The following is a 20,130-nucleotide window of genomic DNA, read 5'->3' as shown; positions in this document are numbered from 1 at the left end:
CTAACTCAGGGGGATTTAAAAGGCTTACCGTGGGACCTGTATTTGGAGGTGACGATTCTTCTGTGCACACAGACGAGACAGAGAGGGAAGGCATCTGGGAGATCAGATCTGAGGGAGTCAGGGTTGGCACCTCTGTGCCACTGTCCAAGTTCAAAGCTGAAAGCCCAAGAGTATGATGCCCATTGAGCTCACTGGCACTGCTTTGGGTGGAAGGCTTTAGGGAATTCCGGAAGGTGCCATTGCGGAGGCAGGATGTGCTATGGAAAGTGCTTGCCAGCTTGGCTGTCTTCTGACTGCTGTCATCAGAGTCAAGTTTGGGGAAGGACAGTGATTTGATATTGCTTACTGCAGGAATGGGGGGGAGGGACACTTTAGAAGACAGAGACATCTTTTCACAGTTGCCTAACTGTGGTAAGGTTATAAAGCCATTGGGTTTGTGAAGAGGCTTGATATCCAAGGTCGCCCGCTCCAGGGATGCCAGGACCTCCTCATCCTGTAACACAGACCCAGAGCCTCCTCTGGGCAAGTTATTGTCTAATAACTGAGCCATAATGGGTCCAGTGGTTCCTACCAGAATGTTTCTCAGCTCTTCCTTCTCATCAATAGTTTTTAACTCCAGATTATCAAATGGGTCTTCTTCACACTCAAAGTCAGCAGGATTGAAATCTGCCTTTGTGTGGGGTGGGCTGAGAACTTTCTGTTTCATGGCACTGCTGCTGACCCGAGTTGGGGTAAGGATGCTATTGTGCTGTAAGCTGGCAAGGATGGGGTTAATCGGAGGTGGCATGGTGGCTGTACTGTGAGTCTTGGAGAAGCTCATTTTGCTGTCACCCTCTGGGCCACTCTTAGAATTCACTTTAGCTTCTACTTCCTCAGCCTTGCGCTCTGCTTCCCTCTGGGCTTCTTGGATTTTCTTAATATCTTCAGCCCACTCAATAGTCTTCTTTTCCAAGGAGAAGTCATACTGTAAAGATATAGCAAAGAAAGGACGTGTGAACCCAGGTGGCTGCTCCTCCCCAACTCAATTCCTCCAATGAATTCTTTCTCTCATGAGCACAACAGAATCTGGCAAAGCAGCATTTAAGGTGTATGAGATGATCCCCAGTCAGGAAGACTAAGGCTTCCTAAGCACCTTATGTAGTTTAATCAAACTACGCTCCCAGATTACTTCTAGAAATGAAGTAGAGAGAACTCTCACCACTTCTAATTCTACATTACCAGGCCAAAGGTATCCTGCCAACTACTTCCTTTGCTTCTCTTCCCTCAGGCCATTTCCCTTTCTAGAATTCTTCACTGGTGGCTAGGCAAATCTCCGTGACCACCTCTGAAGCTTTGCTGATGGCCTTGTTCCTTCCTCTGAACTCTTTCATAACGTCTGTCTCTATCAGGTGATGCCAAGCACAAGTGATCACAGATAGATTTAATCTTTAATTTTTTTTCTAAACACTTCTCCCAACAATCACAAGCCTCTTGCAGGCAACTACTGGGCTTCAGAGACTCTTCAGGGTCTCCATTATCGAGCACAATGCCCTAGACAGAGCCTATGCTCAACAGTAACAACAGCCCCTAACATTTAAGAAGCACTTAGGAGGAACCACGCAAGATTCTAAGCACTTTTTTTTTTTTTTATTCTAAGCACTTTTTATGTATTAACTCTCTGGATCTTTTCAACAACCCTTTACAGCAAGTACTATTACCCTCAGTTTACAAGAGCCATGCCCAAGGTCATAAAGCTGGTACGTGGTAGAACCTGGATATAACCCAAGCAGTATGACTGCGGACAGATTCTATGTTCTTAAATCACCACCTATTAAATTATAATGAACAGACTGTACTCTAAACACAGGAAAACTGATAATTAAGATATCGAGACATATTCAAATTAGGATTTTACAGTGCAAATCATGTAAGGATTCACTTTATGGTTGGTTCTTTAACAGTACCTTCAAGTATATCTCAATTTATAAAAATTTCATTTGTACACTTGGGGGAAAAAATACACCTATTACAAAAAAACAAAATTCGGGGCGCCTGGGTGGCTCAGTGGGTTAAAGCCTCTGCCTCCAGCTCAGGTCATGGTCTCAGGGTCCTAGGATCTGGCCCCACGTTGGGCTCTCTGCTCATCAGGGAGCCTGCTTCCCCCTCTCTCTGCCTGCCTCTCTGACTACTTGTGATCTCTATCAAAATAAATAAATAAAAATTTTTTAAAAATTTCACCTCAAAAAAACAAAACTTTTGGTGTTCACTCTAAAGTCTCAGAACTAAAGAATATCCAGGTGCACATTCAAGGCTGAAGAGACAAGAGGGGGGGATGGACAGGAAACAGGCCTACATGCCCAGACAAGAGTTTCAGAGTACAAGAAACTCTGGTCATCCCCAAGCCTTTCAGCTTCAAACAACACAAGAGAAGCCTGGAAAGGCACACATCAAGAAGTTTATTTATCTGGGACGTCTGGGTGGCTCAGCTGTTGGGCGTCTGTCAGTTCGCAATCCCAGAGTCCTGGGGGCCCCTTGCTTGACAGGAGCCTGCTTCTCCCTCTACCAGCCACTCCCCAACTTGTGCTCACTTTTTCTTTCAGACAAATAAATAAATAAAATCTTAAAAAAGAAAAGCTGGGGCAGGGGGTGGTTTATTTATCCCTGTGAGGTGCCTGGCTGGCTCAGCCTGTGAAGGATGCGACTCTTGATCTCAGGGTTGTGAGCTTAAGACCCATGATGCGCATGGAGCCTACTTAATAAAAACAAAACAAAACAAACCAACCTTTAAAAAAGAAGTTCTTCATGTATACCCCTGAGCCAGCTCCTGGGCCCCAGAAAGGCACCCGGGCAATCATGACACTTGCTTTCTACCACTAATGGGAGTGAAAAAACAGCACTGAACAAACTGCTGCTTCTAACCATGGAGGAAATTCAATTTTGCATCTGGCTTGTTCCACCATCAACAGGCTGTAACCAACTTCCACCACCTATAAACCTAGGTCCCTGGCATTTTACTCTCAAGAACTGGAAATTTCTTCACTTTTTTTGTAAAACCTTTATTGCCTTTTATTTTTTAATTATGAAAGTAATATAAAATACCTGGAACACAGAAAAAAAAGAACAGAAATATTAGATTGAAAAAATAAGAGTGTGGTTTGAGTGTACAAATAAATAATAACCGCATCTAATATTTATGGAGTACCAGGAACCAGAGCAACTATTATAAAAGCATTATTTTATTTAATCTTACAACAACCTTAAAAGCTAATTATCCCCACTTTACAGATGAGGATATGGAAACCCAGAGGGTTTAAGTAATCTGCACAAAATTACACTGCTATTAAATGGCAATTCCAGCTCATGAATGAGTGATACCAGATTCTACTCTAAACGATGACACTAAGGGTCACCCCCTACTACTATGGCCACCAACACTACCGTATTCAATGAAAACTTTGTAGGCCCTAGGTGCAAGAATTATTTATGTGTTTTACTGGCTTACTTTGATGAATTTTTAGCTGAAAACTGAAGTCTGTATTGTCATGCAAGGGCAAATATGACAAAGTCATAGGAAGGATCAAGTTATCTATCTGTCTAGCGCTCTAGGTCTGACCCTTCTGTGAAAAGTAAGGAGACCAGCACCAATACCACAACCAAATTCCTCATGGAGACCCAGGCAGTCAAAAGTTTAAAGGCACCATATGCGGTAAGAGAACAAAAATATTTCAACTGTTTCACACAGGAATGGAGCTCAAAAATCCTCTTTTGTTATTAGTGGGTGCTATGAATACAGTGAGGACAGTACCATGCACTTATTAATGCTTTATGCTGATTAGATAAATAGAAAATTCCCAGCAAAGCCTAAAACAGCAACAATTTGGGATTCAAAACAAGTTTTCTGGATTAATCAATGAAACAGTGAGTAATAAGAGAACTATTAAGAGAAAATGGTGGTTTTTAATCCTATTTTAACAGTAGTATCCTGCACACAGAGAAGTGGTTACTGACATTTGTTATAGCCAATAAAAAAGTCACCAAGCAGGATGCGGGGGTAGCTCAGTTGGTAAGCATCTGCCTTTGGCTCAGGTCATGATCACAGGGTCCTGGGAGAGTCCTGCATCAGGCTCCTCACTCAGTGGGAAGCCTGCTTCTCCCTTTGCCTGCCACTCCCAGTTTGTGCACTCTTGAGCACTCTCTCTCTCCCTCTGACAAATAAATAAAATCTTAAAAAAGAAAAAAAAAGTCACCAAACAGAATGTAAAACTTTCTATATATGGGAAATTTGTGTCTCTTCTGGCCCAATAAAGTCACCATACACAAAAGGGTTATTAATTCAGCTTTCAAAACTATATAAGATGTTCAATATCATTAGTAATTAAGGAAATACACATCAAACTGCAGTAAGAGATCATTGCAAAACCCACAAGGATACATATGATCAAAAAGATGGATAAGAAGAGTTGGCAAGGATATGGATAAACTGGAACCCTCATGTACTGTGGGCAGGACTGTAAAATGGCACAGCCACTCTAGAAAACAGTACAGCTGTTTCCCAAAAGGTTAAACAGTTACCTGAAGACAACCCAGCAGTTCCACTTATATACCCAAGAAAACTGAAAGCACACATCCACACAAAAACCTATCACAAACATTCACACCAGCATTACTGATAATAAGCAGTGAAAGAATTATGCTAAGTGTAATAAGTCTGTCACAAAACACTATCTATTGTATTAATCCATTTATATGACATGTCCAAAACAGGCATATCCATAGGGACAGAAAGTAGATTTACTGGTTGCCAGGGGCTGGGGGGAGAGGGAAATAAGGAGTGACTGCTAATGGACACTGCATTTCGTTTTGGGATAAAGACACTACTCTGGAATTACATACTGACGATGGTTATACACTTCGAATATACTAAAAAACACTTATGTGGACACCTAAAAAGCTGAATTTCAAGGTATGTGAATTATATGTCAATAAAGCTATTATTTTAAAAAACACAACTGAAATTCTCCCATTCGATTACCTACTGCATATAGACTGGAAAATAAATATTTCTTAGGATAACATGGTGGTACCTCAGAGAATCCCCCAGAAATAAAACTCCTTTGACAGAAAATTGTATTTTCTAAACTCTTAAGTCATAGAAAGAAGTGTTTGATGGGTAACATACTTTCCTTTTTTCCCATTTAATTCTTTCTCTAAATTGCAAGCTTGTTGAGGACAGTAGTTAAAGTATTTATTGCTATCCCCAACCCTAGCAGAGCACCACTCAAAAGTAGGCACTAAATAAATGTGCACTGAGGGAAGAAAGGAAGTCATAGAACATAAGGCTATTTGCTGCTTTCAAGAAGTAATTCTAAATTTTATATGTAACTGAGCTTTAAAGATGAAAGGTTGAGAAAGAAGCTACTGAGATGGCATCTAAGCACATTCTAGAAGAATAAACAGATTTTAACAGGTAGACAGCTTTTAGTACAGTGAGAAAGAGGAAAACATTCAAGGTGGAGGTAACAGCTCATGAGAAAAAGCATAGTACTATAGGTCATATACACGGTATGTTCAATGAATTGGTAGTCACCTGGGTCGTAGGAGATATGGAGAGGATGAGCTAAGGTGCTTTACCACAACCTTATGTCTAGACTTGATTAAATAAGGACTGGTGAATCAGTGTAAGTTGTTTTTTTTTAACAGAGATGTGACAACTGGAAACTTTAATTTAAGATATTGTTCTAGAAACAATATAAAAAAATTTTTTAAAGTGCTGTAAGCAGAAGGGCCAATTAAAGAGGACCACTGCAGAAGTCCAGGTAAAAAAAAAAATCACAGAAGGATGAATTGGGTGGTAAAGGTGAAGACATAACAGAGAGAAAAAGATTTCCTAATTTGAGGGACCAAGAAGATAATGAGGACATCAAAAGAGAGAAAGAAGTAAATGAGCAAGTCAGACGGGCAGTAGGGATTTGTTCTGGACAAGGCACAGAAACCCAGGAATATACAGACTAACAGATTGTAGATCATCTGTAATAAATAAACATATGTAAGTATGTGCATATGTGTGTGTGTGTATGTGTGAGAGAGACAGAGAGAAAGACAGACAATGTGAGCCAAGCAGTAACAGCTGTTATAAGAAATACAAATAAGAGATAGGAGAGTGGTTTTTACTCCTATTAACTATACATCAAAACCTTACTCTTTAAATTTTTAAATGCACTAAACTTTAACTAAAAATCACCACTTACCTGTACTTCTCTGACCACCTGCAAACAATCAGGCAAGGAGAAGCCAATAGGAAGACCAACTTTAGCTGGTGTTTTGAATTTGTCTCCTATCTTAAATGGGACATCATCAAGGTAACTGAAAGTCCCTACAATCAAAAATAAAGTAGAAAATATCAGCAAAGAACTTTATTATTTGTTCTGCTATTATCTTACATCTAGGATACAACATAAATTTATGCTATCCTAAAACTAGAAGTTACAGAGACTTGCCGCTCTGACTGCTTACCTTCTCCTGACCTTAGACCTCTGTGGAGGAAATCCTGCTTGAGCCTACTTGATCTTATTAGAGTTTATTTTCAATTACACTTAGTATAAAAGCCAAAGTACTCACAGAAGCCTAAAAGGCCTCTCCAAAGCCCACTGCACTAACTCACAGTAATTGCTCCTCAACCACGACAAGGTCAAACCCACCTCAAAATTTCTGCAGTGGCTGCTCCTTCTATCTGGAATGTCCGTCCCTGAAATATTCACGTGACTTATTCCTTCGACTTCTTCAAGTCTTTGCTCAAATGTCACTCTCTCAATGAAGCTTACTCTGACCACCCTATTCAAAATCACTGACCCTCGTTGCAATACTCCCATGTTACCACCTATCCTTTCGCCCACAGCACTTATTACCATCTAACATATTAAGGAATTCATTTTTAAATTATATTTATTGTCTGTCTGGCCCAATGGAATATAAGCTCCTTGCAGACAAGCAATTAAGTCTATTTTATTCACTGAGGTACTGCCAAAACCTATACATATTAGGCACTTAATATTGATGAATTGACAGAACCTCCACAAAAGAACCTCTTTGACTAGGAGTTCTCTACTTTAGAAAGAATCATTTCTAATTAATACAAAGGATTACTCTGCATTTTATTTTTTTAAAGATTTTTTATTTACTTATTTGACAGAAAGAGAGAGAGATCACAAGTAGGCAGAGGCAGGTGGGGGGGGGCAGTGCGGGGGAGAAGCAGGCTCCCTGCTGAGCAGAGATCCTGATGCGGGGCTTGATTCCAGGACCCTGAGATCATGACCTGGACCAAAGGCAAAGGCTTAACCCACTGAGCCACCCAGGTGCCCCTACTCTGCATTTTTTAAACCAAATTCTGCAGCAGATGTAGAAATATTCAAGAAGCATAGCACTTATGAAAAAAGGAAAACCAGGGGTGCTTGAGTGGCTCAGTCAGTTAAGGGTCTGCCCTCAGCTCAGGTTATGAACTCAGGGTCTCAGGATCAAGTCCCACATTGGGCTTCCCTGCTTGGTGGGGAGTCTGCTTCTCACTCTCCCTCTGCTCCTCCTCGCTGCTCATGGTCTCTCTCAAATAAGTAAATTAAAAAAAAAAAAAAAACACAGACAAGACTATGGGAACCAAAAAAGGATTAATCAGGAGACATAAACCACATACAACCGAACTGCTCTAACTCCCCGAAGGCTCTCTTCCTAAATGCTGAATCATACAGAAAGACCAGGACATTATCACTGATTCACAGAGTCAGACAAAATGAGAGTGGCTCTTACATATGACTCTAACTATACACTCCCAATTGTACATGGTTTCTTTTCTGGACCAGATCTGGGGCTAACTTACTGGCAGAACCATCATGGACAATGAAATAGTTCCTACTTTTTTACTATTAACAGCTAGTAAAATAAGGATTGTTGGGACGCCTGGGTGGCTCAGTCAGTTAAGCCCCTGCCTTGGGCTCAGGTCATGATCTCAGGATTCTGGGATCAAGGCCCAAGTTGGACTCCCTGCTCAGTGGAAAGCCTGCTTCTCCCTTTCCTGCCTGCTTCTGCTCCCTCTCTCAAATAAATAAATAAAATCTTAAAAAAAAAAAAAAAAAAAAGGATTGCTTCTGGGCCTCACACTGGTTTACTTCCTTGAATGCTTAGACAGAATTATAGACAGAATATTACAATTACATGGGCGCCTGGGTGGCTCAGTGGGTTAAGCCTCCGCCTTCGGCTCAGGTCATGATCCCAGAGTCCTGGGATCGAGCCCCGCATCGGGCTTTCTGCTCAGCAGGGAGCCTGCTTCCTCCCTCTCTCTCTGCCTGTCTCTCTGCTTACTTGTGATATCTGTCTGTCAAATAAATAAATAAAATCTTTAAAAAAAAAAGAATATTACAATTACAAATATATATGCAAATAATATATATATATAAATAATATACAAATATTAGACAGAGTAATACAATTACACCTCTTCCATGAAGATGGCTTCTCTCCCTTTCTAAAAACAGATTTCAAGACTTAACAAACTCCAGATATATTTGAAATCTTCTCATTATTCCCATTTCCTGAAGTAAATACTGCTCTGATACACCTGAAACCCTCCAGCAGAAAGAAGGCCCCTACTTGCACCCTTGGGGGCTGGCCTCTCTCTTTTCCCTATCTTCTAGTCAAAACTGAAACATTTTATGTATCTCCCACTCAGTGAGCAAATTAAATTCACAACCGTGCTCAATTTAACAATTCTTCTGGGGAATAACCATAATTATTAATACTCTAGGAAAGTTTCTTCATTGGTCATATCTGTATAAGTACTATTTTCTCAAATGGCAATGCCTATCACATTCCCACCCTTTTTTTTACTTGATTACTTCTAGTCCTGTAAGAATGAGCTTAACAACGTCCTTCTTAATCTCAGAACACCCAGTTCATACCAGCACCTCAGGTCTTAGCATTCTGTGCCTAGACACTCTGAGTGAAAATCCTGAGTGTCCCATAAGAAGGGATAAATGTTTCTCATCTACACCTCCCAACCCCAGCATAACTGGCAGATAAGATGCTCAGTAAGAACAAATAAAGTAGCATGTTCTATACTTCTTTCATATTTAACTCTCACCCCTATGCTAACTCACATTCAATTAACTTTTATTAAAATTCAAAATGATTTACCTAAAATGGCAAGGCTAAATATATCATAAAATATATCATAAAAATATACGAGGTGCTTCCCCACCAAGTATCAGGTATCATCACAGGTTGCCCCAAAAAACCAAGTACTGGTTACAACCCTAAAACCCTCTGTCACTTAAAAAAAATCTTTATATTATAGAACTTAAAAGCAAAGTTCTAACTTAAAATATTTTTTTATCTGTCTTCCATGAAAACGGGTGCTCAAATTTTACTAGAGATTAGATTTTAACTTTAGCTAGAGTCCTGATAGGAGACAAAGCTGAAACTAGCATTTTCTAAGAAGCATTGGCAAGATTTACAGTCAAATTAACAATCACAAAATTAAGTCTTTAGTTTCACAATGTTTATTCATTCAAAGTAAGTTAATTATCACACACACACTCTGAAAAAAATCCTACCCATAATAACATAAGAGTGTATGATATACAAATATTAAGAAAACCCATCCAGGGGCGCTTGGGTGGCTTAGTGGGTTGAGCCTCTGCCTTCGGCTCAGGTCATGATCCCAAAGTCCTAGGATTGACCCCCAATTTGGGTTCTCTGCTTGGCAAGGAGTCTGCTTCCCCCTCTCTCTCTGCCTGCCTCTCTGCCTACTTGTGATCTCTCTCTCCGTCAAATAAATAAATAAAAATCTTTAAAAAAAAATCCACACTAAAACTAACAAAATTTTCTTTTTCCTAACAAAATTTCTTAAATGAACAGTTCCATTATAGAATGGTGATGGGAGTTGAAGGAGAAAATTATCTATAAAAAATAACATACTTAACATATCTGAGCCAAATGAGTTATCTTTCAAAGGGTGTTCAGTTTCCTTGCCCAACTTTCGGTTAGGAAACTATGACAGTGCTGTATACACTGATGACTTATATTCTGTAAACTGAAGTAGGCCCTGGCATAGGGAGAGATGGATCAAGTATTATACCTTTAAACAACTGCTGTTTCCCTTCCTTAACACCAATTAAAGGTTTCTGCTTTTAAAAATCAGTTTCATTTCACTAACAAAAGCAATGCCAAGGTGACTTGGCACATCCTCTAACTTTCCCTGGTCTTGATCCTTTAAACTTTGTTAGTAGGGAATGAGCCAACAGTTACGCGTTTACTGGAGAAAGGGCAGGGGGGGGTGCAGAATAAAGGGCAAAAACACATTTAGGGAAACCTGGCTGGCTCAGTTAGTAAAGCACAGGGACTCTTTAATGCAGAGATTACTTAAAACTAAAAAATCTTTTAGAGTGGTCCAGTCAGTTAAGCATCCAACTCTTGATTTCGGCTCAGGTTGTATGATCTCCAGGTCATGAAATCGAGCCCCCACAGGGCTCTGCACTGGGCATAGAAGCTGCTTGGGATCCTCTCTCTCTCTCTCCCCTCGTCCCTCCCCACCCCATCAACCCACCTCATGGTGCATGCTCTTTTATTGTTTTGCTTTGTTTTTATGATTTTTAATTATTTGAGGGGCACCTGGGTGGCTCAGTGGGTTAAAGCCTCTGCCTTCAGCTCAGGTCATGATCCCAGAGTCCTGGGATCGAGACCCATGTTGGGCTCTCTGCTTGGCAGGGAGCCTGCTTCCCCCTCTCTCTCTGCCTGCCTCTCTGCCTACTTGTGATCTCTGTCAAATAAATAAATAAAATCTTTAAACACACACATACACACAAAAAGATTTTTATTTATTTGAGAGAGAGAGAGACAGCAAGAGAGGGAACACTAGCAGGGGGAGTTGGAGAGAAAGAAGCAGGCTTCCCGCTAAGCAGGGAGCCAAATGCAGGGCTCGATCCCAGAACCCCATGATCATGACCTGAGCTGAAGGCAGACACTTAACAACTGAGCCACCCAGGGGCCCCTCTCTCTCTCTATTTATTTATTTATTTGACAGAGAGATCACAAGTAGGCAGAGAGGCAGGCAGAGAGAGAGAGAGAGGAAAGCAGGCTCTCCGCTGAGCAGAGAGCCCGATGCAGGACTCGATCTCAAGACTGAGATCATGACCTGAGCCGAAGGCAAAGGCTTAACCCACTGAGCCACCCAGGCGCCCCTCTCTCTCTCTTTTAAAAAAAAAAAACAACTTTTAGGGGCACCTGGCTGGCTCAGTGGGTGAAGCACATAACTTTTGATATCAGAGTTGAGAGTTCAAGACCCACACTGACTGCAGGGATTACCTAAAAATAAAATCTTTAGGGGTGCCTGGGTGGCTCAGTGGGTTAAGCCTCGGCCTTCAGCTCAGGTCATGATCCCAGGGTCCTGGGATCAAGCCAGGCATCAGGCTCTCTGCTCAGCAGGGAGCCTGCTTCCCTTCCTCTCTCTGCCTGCCTCTCTGCCTACTTGTGAACTGTCAAATAAATAAATAAATAAATAAGATAGCTAAATAAATAAAACTTTTAAAAAAAAAAAAAAGGTATTTAAAGAAATGGCAACAGGGGTGCCTGGGTCGCTCAGTGGGTTAAAGCCTCTGCCTTTGGCTCGGGTCATGGTCTCGGGGTCCTGGGATCAAGCCGGGCATCCGGCTCTCTGCTCGACAGGGAGCCTGCTTCCTCCTCTCTCTCTGCCTGCCTCTCTGACTACTTGTGATCTCTATCAAATAAGTGGATAAAATCTTTAAAAAAGATAAAGAAATAAAGAAATAGCAACAAAGCAAGCAACCTTTTGAATGGACAGAAGACTACCGTAGTTTAATTAATGACCATGCTTTGAGGATTATAAAGAATGTATTTTGCAAATGTAACTATGCCTTAGGAATTATTCATTTTAATCCAAATACATATCAAAATACATATATTTAAAGACAGCAATTTCTTGTTTCTCAATACACCTTATTTTTTAAATAGATTCAATAAAACTCAATTAACTACATGGCCCAGAGAATTAAACAGTGTGACTAACAAATTTCCAGCTTACCCCAAATATTTTTCAGTTTGTCTTCATTATTGAATATCTTTCTAAAATGTCTGAGCTCACTTTCTTAAGTTCAGTTTCAAGAAAGAAAATAAGTATATCTCTGATGACTATGGTTGTAGCAGTTCCCTGAAGTCAGTTTCTGCACCTGACTTTGCATTACACCACAGTGGAAGAGAATGAGCTAAAAATGTAGTAAATTAGGATAAATTCTCCGAAAGCATCATAGCGATTACTTTCTTTTCGAATTGCTGATATGCTTATAATCTTGTCACCTGCACGTCTTCCTGCAAAAAAGTTGTAATTCCAGAGAAGAGGAGAGATGAATTCATAATGGAGGGCAGAAACCAGATTATGCTTAATTCAGGTTTTACTGTGACTTCAAATTGAGGATTCAAATTGAAGTTTTTGAAAAAGACCAAGACTAAAGACCAAACATAAAATTTAGTGAAAAATACAATTCTATGACCAGGTATCACTATCTTAAAGCCATTAGGCTGGTTTTAAACTTAGATTAGGGGTGCCTGGGTGGTTCAGTAGGTTAAGCCTCCAACTCTTGATTTCAGCTTAAGTCATAATCTCAAGGTTATGAGACTGAGCCTCACGTGGGGCTCTATGTCAGCACAGAGTCTGCTTGAGATTCTCTCCCTCTGCCCCTTCTCCTGCTGGTGTGTGCACTTCACCTTTGATAAATCAATCAATTAATTAATTAAAGTTGACAGATAGACACACATGTAGACAGATACACACAACATTATACAGGTATCTGCTACAGGATGTAAAGTCACAAGAAAATGCGACTCGTACCTTAACAACAAAAGCCAGATAACGTACAAAATCAGCCTTTTTTTTTTTCCCCCAAATCAGCTTTTTAATATACAATGTCTGGCATTCAATCAAAAATAAGACACACAAAAAAGCAAGAAAATGTGATCCATTATCAAGAGAAGAACAAGTCACCAGACCCAAACAGGGATAGCATAAATATTGAAATTATCAGAAAGGTTTAAAATAACTGTAATAAATATATTAAAGGATCTAACGGAAAAGATGAACATGTGTAAGCAGATGAGAAATTTCAATAAGAGATGTAAATATAAGGAAACAAAGCAACAATGCCAGAAATGAAAAATGCAATATCAGAGAGAAAATCTTTGATGGTTCATAACCAGGCTGTCCTGATAATCAGAAAATACTTAGCAGAGGAAAGAAACAGAGACTCTGAGGGTAGGTCAAAAGAAATTAACTGAAACACAAAGGTGGAAAAAAAAAAAGAACAAAATGGAACAGAGCCTTAAGAGATATTTAGGACAATATCAAACAGCCTAATATGTGTATGATTAGAGTCTCAAAAGGATAAGAGAGAAACAATGGGGCAGAAGAAATATGAAAGGAAATAATAGCTTCAAATTTTCCCAGAGTGATAAAAGATATCAGCCCACAGAGCCAAGAAGTTTAGCTAATTTCAAGCAGGATAAATACACAAAGTCATACGAAGGCACATCACAGTAACAATGCTGAAAACAAAGATAAAATTCTTGAAGGATGGTGGGGGAAGGGGAGCAATGATTCAATGACAGCCAGTTTCTTTACATTACACTGTAAAGCAGTAACAGATCAACTTTAAAAACAATTTAAAATAAAACACCTTCATCACTCAGCAGAAAAAGTATTTCAATATCCTAGGAGAAATTAAACCAAAGGCAAAATGAACCTCCCTTAGAATTTAGCTAGCTCAACAGTCATAAATAGGACAGCCTGGCCTTTCAAAGGAAAGAGTTTAGTTTTATTAAGTTTTATCTGATTATATAGACTTTTTTTTTTCCTAAATTAGAATCTCAAGGAACTTTCTCAGATATTAAAAAAGGAATCTTTCTGTTGAAACTTTTTTTTCCATTTAATTTATTTGAGATAGAGCGAGAGAGAGCAGGGGAGGGGCACAGGGAAAGGCAGAGGGAGAAGCAGACTCCCTGCTGAGCAGGGAGTCCCATGCTGGGCTTGATCCCAGGACCCCCGAGATCATGACCTGAGTCAAAAGCAGACTCTTAACGAACTGAGCAACACGGGTGCCCCTGTTAAAACGTTTTTAAAAACCCACTTCTGGGGGCACATGGGTGGCTCAGTTCAATAAGGATCCACCTCTGGCTCTCCCTCTACCCCTCCCCCAATGCTTGCACGCTCCCATGCACCCACACACTCTCTTTAAAAAAAAATAAATAGGCTGCCTGCGTGGCTCAGTCGGTTAAGAGCCTGCTTCAGCTTGGGTCATGGTACCAGTTTCCTGGGATCAAGTCCCGCACTGGTTGGGGAGTGGGGGGTGTCTCTGCTCAGCAGGGAGCCTGCTTCTCCCTCTCCCTCTCCCCTGGCTTATACTTGGTGTCAAATAAATAAATAAAAGCTTAAAAAATAATAACAACAATAAAATCTTAAAAATAAAAATAAATGTAAAAAGTGACCTCTGGAAAATAAATTTTTTCTTAAATAAAGTGGAAAATAAGTTAAAAACTAAAGAGAAGTAACATTTTAAAACACCAGACTCCAAGAAAGGCCTGATTTAAACTGAGCCAAGGGTTTGCAATTTACATAATATAATACAAGCACAATATTTTTAAAGGTCTTTCAGAACTAACTGTTTATTCTCTTATTCTGTCATTTAGGGATATGTAGTTATTAATGACAGTGGAAGAAGTTCTGCCTTAGTTGAAAAAGATGAACTTGAGGAACACCTGGGTGGCTTAGTTGGTTAAGCGTCTGCCTTCAGCTCAGGTCATGATCCCAGCTTCCTGGGATGGAGTCCTGCATTGGGCTCCTTGCTCAGCGGGAAGCTTGCTTCCCCCTCAGCCTGCCACTCTCCCTGCTTGTGCGCACACATTTCTCTCTCTCTCTGACAAATAAATAAATGAAACCTTTAAAAAAAAGTGGGGGGCACCTGGGTGGTTCGGTCGTTAAGCATCTGCCTTCGGCTCAGGTCACGATCCCGATCCCAGGACCCTGGGATCGAGCAGCGCATCCGGCTCCCTGCTGAGAGGTAAGCCTGCTTCTCCCTCTCCCACTCCCCCTGCTTGTGTTCCCTCTCTCTCGCTGTGTCTCTGTCAAATAAATAAATAAATAAATAAATAATCTTTAAAAAAAAAAAGAACTTGGAAAGTAAATCAAACAGTAGTCATAGCACAGGATCTAGTCAGCCCAAATATTTAAAAAGACAAAAAGCAATTTAATATGCAGTCACAAGAACAAATGTTACCTCCTTCTCCACATCTCAAATGCCCTAAAAGAATTATACACACACATACACTCACTAACCCTAATGAGCCAGTCAGATAATACCTACCTTGGGGAGGTTCAATCCACAGGCCTATAAGCTAGGCTGTACCAATCAGATCCTCCCTTGGCCAAAAGATAGAAAAACTTTTAGCTACATGATGTTAGTCACTTAAACTGAAAGATCAAGTAGCAAGCAGTATAATAATGGGGGGTGGCCATTTTTGACCCTATGCACTCTACACATTAGGTCAAAAAAGCAAGTCTATAAACAGAAGAATAAAAATGGAGCACGCCCGCAGAGAAAAGCAGTAAGAAAAGGCTATGTAGCTACCTGAGAGATGGAGGGAGTATGAGCCTTAGCTTCCTGGCTTTTTAATTTCAGCTCTGTAAGACCAGGCTGAACTTGATTTCCTGCACTCAGATGCCAACAAGATTGCTATTCTCCCCCCCATCTTTTTTTTTTTGCCTATTTCCTTTAATTTCTATTCCTTAAACTACATAATATCTGAAAATAAGATTTTTTACTCTTAAAAAACTCTAAAGCTACAGACATTCAAGTAGGAGCTCCACAGTTAAAAGCAGAAGCTGAAAAGAGAAAGAGAAAAAAATCTTTTCTCGGGGCACCTAGGTGGTTCAGTTGGTTAAGCATCTGACTCTTGATCTCACCTCAGGTCTTGATCTCAGGGTTGTGAGTTCAAGCCCCACGCTGGGGCTCCACAATTAGCGTGAAGCCTACTGAAGAAAAGGAAAAAGAAAAGGGAAAGGAGAAAGGAAAAGGAGAAAAGAGAGGAGAAAGGAGAGAAGAAAGAGAGGAGAAAGGAAAGAAGAAAGGAAAGGAAAGAAAGAAAAAATATTTTCTCAAATTTTACTCATGTAGAATGTTTCACTTAAACAACAAAATTTTGGTGAGGAATGTAAGGAGATGGAGGAATTTCTTAAAAAGTTACTGATTGGGGGGCACCTGGGTGGCTCAGTGGGTTAAAGCCTCTGCCTTCGGCTCAGGTCATGATCCCAGGGTCCTGGGATCAAGCCCCGCATCAGGCTCTCTGCTCAGCAGAGAGCCTGCCTCCCTTTCTCTCTCTGCCTGCCTCTCTGCCTACTTGTGATCTCTGTCTGTCAAATATATAAATAAATAATCTTTAAAAAAAAAAAAAAAAGTTACTGATCAGGGCGCCTGGGTGGCTCAGTGGGTTAAGCCTCTGCCTTTGGCTCAGGTCATGGTCTCAGAGCCCCGCATCAGGCTCTTTGCTCAGCAGGGAGCCTGCGTCCCCACCTCTCTCTGCCTGCCTCTCTGCCTACCTGTGATCTCTGTCTCTGTCAAATAAATAAATAAAATCTTAAAAAAAAAAAAAAGTTACTGGTCATATAACTTCAAAATTAAAATCTTCTCTCTGGACTATTTAGCTGGAACACGTAACCTGGGGTTCATCTTATTTTCACTCTAGTCAAAAAGGACTTCCCAAAGAGTCGAGATATATAGTTTACCTAAGGACTTCCCAAAGAGTTGAAATATATAGTTTATCTTTGAAATAAGATTATAAGTTAAAATTTTTCTTTTTTGCTATTTTCTCTCCCAGGCCTTTCCTGTCCTTTTTCCTTAAAAAAGTGATCCAAAAAAAAAGTGATCCAGAGGCAACTTCAGATCTACCTCTCTACTATCATTTGAATACTTTTAAAGTATTGTCTAATAATCCTTAGACAATAGGAAATAGCTTACCTGGCAGATCTGATGCCTAACCTGCTTGCTATAAAGAATGCAAACTCCTGGGGCGCCTGGGTGGCTCAGTGGGTTAAAGCCTCTGCCTTTGGCTCAGGTCATGATCCCAGGGTCCTGGGATGGAGCCCCACATTGGGCTCTCTGCTCAGCAGGGAGCCTGCTTCCCCCTCTCTCTCTGCCTGCCTCTCGCCTACCTGTGATCTCTGCCTGTCAAATAAATAAATAAAATCTTTAAAAAAAAAAAAGAATGCAAACTCCTGGAGCACCTGGGTGGCTCAGTCGGTTAAGTGTCTGCCTTCAGCTTAGGTCATGATCTGAGTCTTGGGATCACGCCCCGCACTGGGTTGCCTGCTCAGCAGGAAGCCTGCTTCTCCCTCTCCCACTACCCCTGCTTGTGTTCCTTCTTTCACTGTGTCTGTCTAATAAATAAATAGTATCTTAAAAAAAAAAAGCAAATCCCTGAGCATGACTGACTTAACTCCAAAATGACTTAACAAAACACATACAACTGATGTATGTAAGCATATGCACAATGGTAATTCAAAATATTAAACTGTTACATGAAATATGCAAGCAAGTTAGAACCCCAGTGACTGCTGCTGCAGCCTGATTGAGCTGACTGATTCGATCAAGCAACCAGAAGAGCATACCAATGTATACTGCCATGCAATCTGGCAAACCATTCTTACAATGACATGATTTTAAAAATGGAAGGACATGGGGTGCCTGGGTGGCTCAGTGGGTTAAAGCCTCTGCCTTCAGCTTGAGTCATGATCCCAGGGTCCTGGGATCGAGCCCCGCATCAGGCTCTCTGCTCTGCGGGGAGCCTGCTTCCTCCTCTCTCTCTGCCTGCCTCTCCGCCTACTTGTGATCTCTGTCAAATAAATAAATAAAATATTTTTAAAAAAATGAAAGGATAGCTTTAAAAATCTTCATTTTTTTAAGTGGGGAAGAAGCACAGGGCGGAGAGAGACAATCTTAAGCAGGCTCCATGACCAGTACGGAGCCTGAGGCAGGGCTTGATCTCAACCCTGAGATCATGACCTAAGCAGAATCAAGAGTCAGATGCTTAATTGAATGAACCACCAGGCATCCTCAAAAACCCTTTTTAAATAACTGTGTTGTTTGGATTTCTGGTATTTAATTAAAGGATAAAGGATGGTAAAGGATGATAAACTATTCATTTCAAATACAAAATTGTAATTACTACTACTAAAATTTCTGTAATTACTGATCATGGTTTATTTGTAGTAATTATTTCCTATTATGTGGGGCAGGAAGGGAGGATGACAGGGATGGACACTAAAGCAAAACATTATTAAGTATTAACTAAAGTTTTAGAGTGTTTCACACCTGAGACAACAAAAGGCTACGACCAGAGAGTAAGAAAGGAAATGTAAGGACTTCAAAACAATAAAAATAGGTAGGCTCCCCATCCATCTCTGGTAGTTTCAAGTATAACAACCACAGAGACTCTAAAATGTAACTAACTACTTCAATATTTCAATATTACATTACCTGAAATCCAGTAGAATGTATAGGCTACACTGTTGCACAACTTTTTCTCAAGCTGTTCATTTAAATAAACAAAAAGGGGCATTTACTCAACGCTAAGTGATTTCAAATCCTCAGAGCAAATCATAACTTAAACCATGATATCTAACAGTCCACTTACCATGAAAATCTGCACCCAACTTCTTAGAAGCCATTTAGAACCTGAAAAACAAAGAAATATTTTTAAGCACACCATGCTCTGAGGGGATAAAAACAAATCATTATGAGAAAATTGAGACTACAAAAAAAACCCAGAATACAGTCTTCAAACTTCTCAGTTCCAAAATCTCAAAAAAGGAGAAAGGTAGAGATACTAGTTTTCTAGAGAAAAGTTAAATATTTCTAAAATCTGCATGTTCTAAAAACGTATGTGTGGGGACCTGGGTGGCTCAGGTAGTCAAGCGTCTGCCTTTGGCTCAGGTCATGAAGCAGGGCCCTTGGATGGAGCCAGGCTTCAGGCTCCCGGCTCTGCGGGTAGTCTCCTTCTCCCTCTGCCTCCCCTGACTTGTGCTCAGGCTCTCTCTCTCTCTCAAATAAATAAAATCTTAAAATTTTTTTAAGTGAAGGACAAAAACATAAAACCACATATCTTTGCATTTTCAGCCCCTATAAAAGTAGGTCTGAAGTCCTGTCTCACACAAATAATCTGAGCTCTTAAACCTAAAAGTCAGTCTATTGCCCTTGATATGGTGTTTATACCTGTAACTTAAAAATATAAGCAGGGGGGGGGGAAATGTAAGCAGGAAAAAAATTAAGGTTAGCTATATGAATTTATGGTCTTTTGTCTATTAGTCTGTTTACAATACACTGTAAGGCCTCATACTGAAAATAATCTATTTTCCACCAAAAGTTAAAAAAACAAAAAAAGGAAAAGTATATTGCACCTATCTTGTGAAAACTATTCAAAATAGAATTAAAATCTGCATAGGATTTTTTTTTTAAGAAATTAACAAACTGTGGGGTGCCTGGGTGGCTCGGTGGGTTAAAGCCTCTGCCTTCAGCTCAGGTCATGATCCCAGGGTCCTGGGATCAAGCCAGGCATCAGGCTCTCTGCTCAGCAGGGAGCCTGCTTCCCTTCCTCTCTCTGCCTGCCTCTCTGCCTACTTGTGATCTCTGTCAAATAAATAAATAAAATCTTTAAAAAAAAATGAAAAAGAAATTAACAAACTGGGAGCCTGAGTGACTCAGTCATTAAGCATCTGCCTTTAGCTGGGGTCATGAGCCTAGGGTCCTGGGATGGAGCCCCAGGTCCAGCTTCCCACTCTGAGGAAGCCTCCTCCTCCCCCCCCCCACACCCCCTGCTTGTGTTCCTTCTCTCACTGTCTCCCTGTCAAATAAGTAAATAAAATCTTTAAAAAAAAAAAAAAAAGAAAGAAATTAACAAGCTGATCTTTTTTTTAAAGTTTTGTTTATTTAAGTAATCTCTATACTCAACCTAGGGTTAAACTTGTGACCTGGGATCAAGAGTCTCATGCTCGGGGGCGCCTGGGTGGCTCAGTGGGTTGAGCCTCTGCCTTTGGCTCCGGTCATGATC

General features: G+C 40.4%; 1 protein-coding gene across 4 annotated transcripts in view; it reads right to left on the bottom strand.

Moving 5' to 3' along the window:
• The window catches only part of UBAP1 (ubiquitin associated protein 1), an 81,253-nt gene that overhangs the window by 10,574 nt on the left and 50,549 nt on the right, over positions 1–20,130 (bottom strand). For 2 of the 4 annotated variants that reach the window (XM_080820093.1, XM_080820092.1), the window contains 3 exons: positions 18,718–18,758; positions 6,228–6,352; positions 29–964 (listed from right to left, as the gene is read on the bottom strand). In XM_080820093.1, coding sequence (XP_080676219.1) covers positions 29–964; positions 6,228–6,352; positions 18,718–18,751 — 1,095 coding nt within the window. In that variant the 5' untranslated portion in view covers positions 18,752–18,758. Of the gene's footprint in view, positions 1–28; positions 965–6,227; positions 6,353–14,990; positions 15,151–15,991; positions 16,061–18,717; positions 18,759–20,130 lie in introns of all 4 variants that reach the window. The other 2 variants (XM_080820094.1, XM_080820095.1) reach the window with 2 other exon arrangements.

Source organism: Martes martes, assembly GCF_963455335.1.
Source record: "Martes martes genome assembly, chromosome: 12".
NCBI lineage: Eukaryota > Metazoa > Chordata > Mammalia > Carnivora > Mustelidae > Martes > Martes martes.
The sequence above is the reverse complement of the archived record's forward strand: the minus strand, read 5'-3'. Positions and strand labels throughout refer to the sequence as shown.